We start from the raw sequence: 8,845 nt of genomic DNA, 5'->3' as shown, positions 1-8,845 counted from the left end.
CTTTCTCTTTCTTTCTCTCGTTCTCTAGTGAAGCTACAAACGATAAATAGATACTCACGCAGGCACTGTGTGGTGTCCTGGTAGGACCCCGGGTCACAGGTGGCCACGCAGTGCCTGTTGTTTAATAGCAAGGACCCCCCACAGGACGAGCACTCAAAGTCATTCTCACAGGTGGCACAGGACGACTGGCAGGCTGCAGAGGGAGAGAGAGGAGGGAGGGAGGTAATAGAGAGAAAAAGGAGGGATAGACAGAGAGAGAGAGCAGGAGAGAAAAAGTGAATTAATCCTCATAAACATACCACATTCTTTGTTGATGTTCATATACACAATGCCCTATGATGTCATTTACTGTATGTGATTGTTCCTGAATGTCAATACCTTTCATCATCAACCCCCTTAAAAAATATCCGCTGATTTCCTGAAAGCATACGCCACAACTCTAAACTACGTTTCTACCCAACTTTTCTATCTGTGTTCATATTCACATTAGAGTGTATACATTTTCATACTGGTCCCCCGTGGGAATAGAATCCACAACACCGGTGTTGCCAGCACCATGTTCTACCAACTGAGCCACACAGGATCTGTGGTTGACTCTGACAACATGGACCAGAACACTGAGGATGTCTCCTGTTTTCACACTAAGGTAAGCTGTTAAACCAAGTTGAAACCCAATTGGAACGCTCCCTAAAGTTGTTGGAACGTTCTCTGTTACCTGGGATTCCATTCTCATTCCGGAAAATTTCGATCCTCGGGGCCATGATTAGGCATTTTTCAAATGACGCCTTGATCCCCTGTCTGTCTGTCTGTCTGTCTGTCTGTCTGTCTGTCTGTCTGTCTGTCTGTCTGTCTGTCTGTCTGTCTGTCTGTCTTCCTGTGTCCCCATTGGCACCCTATTTCCTTTATAGTGCACTACTGTTGAACAAGGCTCATAGGGGTCAACCTTCCGTTGAACAAGGCTCATAGGGGTCAACCTACTGTTGACCAGGACTCATCAAATTTTGATGGGCAGTTAGAACATGTCCAGGGCAGGAAGGACATACTTCTTCCAGGGTGCATATGGATGTCTGTGTGTGTGTGTGTGTGTGTGTGTGTCTGCGTGTCTGTGTGTGTCTGTGTCTGTGTGTGGTGTGTGTGTGTGTGTGTGTGTGTGTGTGTGTGTGTGTGTATGTGTGTGTGGGTGTGTGTCTCAGTTATGTTATGACATGTAACTGTCCATCTCCTCTCTCTGTCTGTCTTTCTCCCTCTCTTTTCTACTGCTCTCTCTCTGCCTCACTCTTTCTACATCTCACTCTGTCTGCATCACTCTCTCTCTGCCTCTCTCTATGTCTCACTCTCACTATGTCTCACTCTCTCTCTGTCTCTCACTCTCTCTATGTCTCATTCTATGTCTCACTCTCTATCTCACTATCTCTGTCTGTCTGTATCCCTCTATATGTCTCACTCTCTCTGTCTCACTCTCTCTGTTGCACTCTCTCTGTCGCATTCTCTGTGTGTCTCACTCTCTGTGTCTCACTCTCTCTCTGTGTCTCACTCTCTCTGTTGCACTCTCTCTGTGTCTCACTCTCTCTGTTGCACTCTCTCTGTCGCACTCTGTGTGTCGCACTCTCTGAGTCTCGCTCTCTCTATGTCTCACTCTGTGTCTCACTCTGTGTCTCTCTCTGTGTCTCACTCTCTCTGTGTCTCACTCTCTCTGTGTCTCACTCTCTGTGTGTCACTGTGTCTCACACTCTCTGTGTCTCACTCTCTGTGTCTCACTCTGTCTCACTCTCTCTGTGTCTCACTCTCTGTGTCACTGTGTCTCACTCTCTGTGTCTCACTCTCTGTGTCTCGCTCTCTCTGTGTCTCACTCTCTGTGTCTCACTCTCTGTGTCACTGTGTCTCTCTCTCTGTGTCTCGCTCTCTCTGTGTCTCACTCTCTGTGTCTCACTCTCTCTGTGTCTCACTCTCTCTGTGTCTCACTCTCTCTGTGTCTCTCTCTCTGTGTCTCGCTCTCTCTGTGTCTCACTCTCTGTGTCTCACTCTCTCTGTGTCTCACTCTCTCTGTGTCTCACTCTCTTTTTCCCACTCTCTCTGTGTCTCACTCTCTGTGTCTTTCTTTATCCATTTATTTTATTCTGCTCTCTCTTTCTAAGTCTCACTATCTTACTCCTCCACTCTCACTTTGTCTTCCACTGCCCTTCACCCTCTCTGGTCATCTATCCCTCCTCCCTCCCTTTTTCTCTAACCGTCTCTCTACACGTTTGACCTCTGCAATAAAACGGACACACCTCTAAACCCCTGATGGCTGAGCATGTCTTCACTTGACCTCTGTGTTACGGCTACTATCCACTACTATCCACTACGCTGATAACGCTAGTAGCTTTATCTCCCATTGATAACTTTAGGCAGCTTTACAGCATCAGGACATGATGCTGGCAGGATGTTAAATTTACATCTTAGTCATTTAGCAGACGCTCTTATCCAGAGCAACTTACAGTAGTGAGTGCATACATTTCATACATTTTTTTTCTGTGCTGGCCCCCCTGTGGGAATCGAACCCACAACCCTGGCGTTGCACACACCATGCTCTACCAACTGAGCTACAGGGAAGACTAAATACCAGGACATGATGCTACCAGGATGTTAAATACCAGGACATGTTGACAGGATGTTAAATACCAGGACATGATGACAGGATGTTAAATACCAGGACATGATGCTGACAGGATGTTAAATACCAGGACATGATGACAGGAAGTTAAATACCAGGACATGTTGATGACAGGATGTTAAATACCAGGACATGATGACAGGAAGTTAAATACCAGGACATGTTGATGACAGGATGTTAAATACCAGGACATGATGACAGGAAGTTAAATACCAGGACATGTTGATGACAGGATGTTAAATACCAGGACATGATGCTGACAGGATGTTAAATACCAGGACATGATGCTGACAGGATGTTAAATACCAGGACATGATGCTGACAGGATGTTAAATACCAGGACATGATGATGACAGGATGTTAAATACCAGGACATGATGCTGATAGGATGACCTATGACCTATGTTATCAGGAGGTCAAGAGGCTTCCGGTTCCGGTGGCATGCACTGAAGGACGTGGCCTTATCGTGGATTTCTTTTGCAAAATGAATAAGAATTAACTGACTTCTTTTCTAAAATTATGAATTTTAAACACCATATTAAGGTGTGGAGCGTTCATTGTATGACAAGAAAAAACGAGCAGGTCTATTTCAGATAGCATAGTCTGTCCATTCACAATTCACCTGTGGGAACATGGCACCTCTCAACACCAGACAACAGAAAGAACTGTCTGCTAATATCCGAGAGATTGTTCGTGAGGAGATTACCTCTGCCCTTCAATGAATCACTCGCATTGCTCACTCCTAAAGTGGAAACCTTTTCAACTAAAGTGGAAAGTCTGGAGAAGGCATGCCAATGGGACAGAGGTAGGTACGACTCCATAATCTGGTGACAGCTCAAGCTAAATTAGAAGGGGGCAATCAATCTCCTTGAATCGTTATCGGGGAGGGCTCTGACCTTTGCAGAGAAGAGGATCAGTATCTACCCAGATCTGAGAACTGCTGAAACAGAGTGAGACCTACAACGAGGTGAGATCCCAGCAACGTCATCTAAATCTGAGATGCAGCCTCATCTACCCCGGCAAAACTCGTTCTGACCTTCCAGAACACACAACACGCTCGTTCTGACCTTCCAGATCACACAACACGCTCGTTCCGACCTTCCAGAACACACAACACGCTCGTTCTGACCTTCCAGAACACACAACACGCTCGTTCTGACCTTCCAGAACACACAACACGCTCGTTCTGACCTTCCAGAACACACAACACGCTCGTTCTGACCTTCCAGAACACACAAAACGCTCGTTCTGACCTTCCAGAACACACAGCACGCTCGTTCTGACCTTCCAGAACACACAACACGCTCGTTCTGACCTTCCAGAACAACAGCACGCTCGTTTTCTGACCTTTCTCAGAACACACAACACGCTCGTTCTGACCTTCCAGAACACACAACACGCTCGTTCTGACCTTCCAGATCACACAACACGCTCGTTCTGACCTTCCAGAACACACAACACGCTCGTTCTGACCTTCCAGAACACACAACACGCTCGTTCTGACCTTCCAGAACACACAACACGCTCGTTCTGACCTTCCAGAACACACAACACGCTCGTTCTGACCTTCCAGAACACACAACACGCTCGTTTTCTGACCTTCCAGAACAAACAGCACTCTCGTTTTCCGACCTTCAGAACACACAACACGGCTCGTTCTGACCTTTCACAGAACACACAACACGCTCGTTCCGACCCTTCCAGAACACACAACCTACGCTCGTTCCGACCTTCCAGAACACACAACACGCTCGTTCCGGACCTTCCAGAACACACAACACGCTCGTTCTGACCTTCCAGAACACACAACACGCTCGTTCTGACCTTCCAGAACACACAACACGCTCGTTCTGACCTTCCAGAACACACAACACGCTCGTTCCGACCTTCCAGAACACACAACACGCTCGTTCCGACCTTCCAGAACACACAACACGCTCGTTCCGACCTTCCAGAACACACAACACGCTCGTTCCGACCTTCCAGAACACACAACACGCTCATTCCGAACTTCCAGAACACACAACACGCTCGTTCTGACCTTCCAGAACACACAACACGCTCGTTCTGACCTTCCAGAACACACAACACGCTCGTTCTGACCTTCCAGAACACACAACACGCTCGTTCTCCACTGCCAAAGAGGAGGCTCAAGACTTCTTTGAGAATCACACCAAAACACCCAACACACAAGGGGACAAGCCAATAGATCAAGGCTAACTCCAATATGTCTGGCTCAATACTCAGGTATACCATCCATGCACAATCACGAGGCATAGCTTCGGGCTATAATGCTGCCCTCAGCATAAGATAATGATGAGGACACCCGTTCAAGTAAATACAATAAACAATATTAATATTAATACTGAGTATTGTTCTTTGTTATTATGATATTGCCTGTGGTCCAGGACCTGGTTTCCCAAAGGATCCTATTCCCAACGATGAACTTAACCTAAGATGCTTCTGGGAAACCGGACCCAGGAAATGAATACAATGATGACACCACGCCAATTAATGAACAATGGACAATATAGTGAGGCTTTACACAGACTGGAGCTACTTCCTGGTCGGGCTACAGCCCATTGAATCACCGCATGGGAAAAAGATGCCAATAAAAAAAGGAAGAAATTCAACTAGATTACTTTTTTTAGGGGGGGGGGGGGATGCTACTGCTAAGGAGACATTGCCAATCTCATATGTGCTACTACACCGTATCTTTTAGTATTTGTCTTCCTGTTGATTGCTGTTCACCTTCGCTTTAGGGCAGGTTATTGAATTTTTCTCCCAGGAAGGACTTGGCCCACAGGCCATGACGAATGTTTGTGAGGATCTAGATGATAGACAGAATTTCCTGCCCATACCCTTTCCGTTTTCTGTATATAGCACCGTGCACATGAATGATTAATAAAAACGGAGGGCAAATGTATTTTTAAGGTGATATAAATCATATTGCTCAAAATACAGCCACAGTATGTTATTACTCCTACAGCTACAGTATGTTATTACTCCTACAGTATGTTAATACTCCTACAGCTACAGTATGTTATTACTCCTACAGCTACAGTATGTTATTACTCCTACAGTATGTTAATACTCCTACAGCTACAGTATGTTATTACTCCTACAGCTACAGTATGTTATTACTCCTACAGTATGTTATTACTCCTACAGTATGTTATTACTCCTACAGTATGTTATTACTCCTACAGCTACAGTATGTTATTACTCCTACAGTATGTTATTACTCCTACAGCTACAGTATGTTATTACTCCTACAGTATGTTATTACTCCTACAGTATGTTATTACTCCTACAGTATGTTATTACTCCTACAGCTACAGTATGTTATTACTCCTACAGTATGTTAATACTCCTACAGCTACAGTATGTTATTACTCCTGCAGCTACAGTATGTTATTACTCCTACAGTATGGTATTACTCCTACAACTACAGTATGTTATTACTCATACAGTATCTTATTACTCCTACAGCTACAGTATGTTATTACTCCTGCAGCTACAGTATGTTATTACTCCTACAGTATGTTATTACTCCTACAGCTACAGTATGTTATTACTGCTACAGTATGTTATTACTCCTGCAGTATGTTATTACTCCTACAGTATGTTATTACTCCTACAGCTACAGTATGTTATTACTCCTACAGCTACAGTATGTTATTACTCCTGCAGTATGTTATTACTCCTACAGCTACAGTATGTTATTACTCCTACAGTATGGTATTACTCCTACAGCTACAGTATGTTATTACTCCTACAGTATGTTATTACTCCTACAACTACAGTATGTTATTACTCCTACAGCTACAGTATGTTATTACTCCTACAGCTACAGTATGTTATTACTCCTGCAGTATGTTATTACTCCTACAGCTACAGTATGTTATTACTCCTACAGTATGGAATTACTCCTACAGCTACAGTATGTTATTACTCCTACAGTATGTTATTACTCCTACAACTACAGTATGTTATTACTCCTACAACTACAGTATGTTATTACTCCTGCAGTATGTTATTACTCCTACAGTATGTTATTACACCTACAACTACAGTATGTTATTACTCCTACAGCTACAGTATGTTATTACTCCTATAACTACAGTATGTTATTACAGCTACAGTATGTTATTACTCCTACAGCTACAGTATGTTATTACTCCTGCAGCTACAATATGTTATTACTCCTACAGCTACAATATGTTATTACTCCTGCAGTATCTTATTACTCCTACAGTATGTTATTACTCCTACAGCTACAGTATGTTATTACTCCTACAGTATGTTATTACTCCTACAGTATGTTATTACTCCTACAGCTACAGTATGTTATTACTCCTGCAGCTACAATATGTTATTACTCCTACAACTACAGTATGTTATTACTCCTACAGCGTCATTATGTTATTACTCCTACAGTATGGAATTACTCCTACACCTACAGTATGTTATTACAGCTACAGTATGTTATTACTCCTACAGCTACAGTATGTTATTACTCCTACACCTACAGTATGTTATTACAGCTACAGTATTTTATTACTCCTACAGCTACAGTATGGTATTACTCCTACAGTATGTTATTACTCCTACAGTATGTTATTACTCCTACAACTACAGTATGTTATTACTCCTACAGTATGTTATTACTCCTACAGCTACAGTATGTTATTACTCCTGCAGCTACAGTATGTTATTACTCCTACGGCTACAGTATGTTATTACTCCTGCAGCTACAGTATGTTATTACTGCTACAGTATGTTATTACTCCTACAGCTACAGTATGTTATTACTCCTACAGTATGTTAATACTCCTACAGCTACAGTATGTTATTACTCCTGCAGCTACAGTATGTTATTACTCCTACGGCTACAGTATGTTATTACTCCTACAGCTACAGTATGTTATTACTGCTACGGTATGTTATTACTCTTATAGCTACAGTATGTTATTACTGCTACAGTATGTTATTACTCCTACAGCTACAGTACGTTATTACTCCTACAGCTACAGTATGTTATTACTCCTACAGCTACAGTATGTTATTACTCCTACAGCTACAGTATTTTATTACTCTTACAGCTACAGTATGTTATTACCCCTACAGCTACAGCATGTTTTTACTCCTACAGATACAGTATGTTATTACTCCTACAGTATGTTATTACTCCTACAGCTACAGTATGTTTTTACTCCTACAGATACAGTATGTTATTACTCCTACAGATACAGTATGTTATTACTCCTACAGTATGTTATTACTCCTACAGTATGTTTTTACTCCTACAGATACAGTATGTTATTACCCGTACTTCTACAGTATGTTATTGACTGTTTAAGCAAATTTGTCATTTTTCCTTTCATTTGACTTTTTCTTCATTAGTCACACTAACTCACCAAGTTTGTTAACTGAACTGGAAAGGTCTTAGAATGTTTACTTATTTAATGTTTTACTGAAACAAGATTATCTGGTCTAATGAACCCAAGATTGAACTCTTTGGCCTGAATGCCAAGCGTCACATCTGGACGCAACCTGGCTCTATCCCTACGGTGAAGCATGGTGGTGGCAGCATCATGCTGTGGGGATGTTTTTTCAGCAGTAGGGACTGGGAGACTAGTCAGGATCGAGGGAAAGGTGAACGGAGCAAAGTACAGAGCGATCCTTGATGAAAACCTGCTCCAGAGCACTCAGGACCTCAGACTGCAGCGAAGGTTCACCTTTCAACAGGACAACGACCCTAAGCTCACAGCCAGGACAACACAGGAGAGGCTTCGGGACAAGTTTCTGAATGTCCTAGACTTGAACTCGATCGAACATCTCTGGAGAGACCTGAAAATAGCTGTGCAGCAACGTTCCCCATCCAACTTGACAGAGCGTTAGAGGATCTGCAGATAATAATGGGAGAAACTCCTCAAATACAGGTATGCCAAGTTTGTAGCGTCATACCCAAGAAGACTCGAGGCTGTAATGGCTGCCAAAGATGCTTCAACAAAGTACTGAGTAAAGTGTCTGAATACTTAATGTAAATGTGATATATATATATATATATATTTTTTTTACATTTACAAAAAACTCTAAAAACATGTTTTTGCTTCATCATTATGGGGTATTGTGTGTAGATTGATGAGAAAAAACAACTATTTAATCAATTTTATAATAAGGCTGTAA

At 42.6% G+C, this 8,845-nt stretch overlaps 1 protein-coding gene across 1 annotated transcript in view; it reads right to left on the bottom strand.

The window, feature by feature from the left end:
• fras1 (Fraser extracellular matrix complex subunit 1) overlaps positions 1 to 8,845 on the bottom strand; it is a 306,477-nt gene that overhangs the window by 156,025 nt on the left and 141,607 nt on the right. Inside the window, exon 13 of the mRNA XM_029718140.1 lies at positions 59 to 193. Within this exon, the coding sequence (XP_029574000.1) occupies positions 59 to 193 (135 nt within the window). The remainder of the gene's footprint in view (positions 1 to 58; positions 194 to 8,845) is intronic.

The sequence above is a fragment of the Salmo trutta genome, chromosome 27, assembly GCF_901001165.1.
Source record: "Salmo trutta chromosome 27, fSalTru1.1, whole genome shotgun sequence".
Lineage (NCBI taxonomy): Eukaryota > Metazoa > Chordata > Actinopteri > Salmoniformes > Salmonidae > Salmo > Salmo trutta.
Note: the sequence above shows the minus strand (reverse complement) of the source record. Positions and strands in the feature narration are given on the sequence as shown.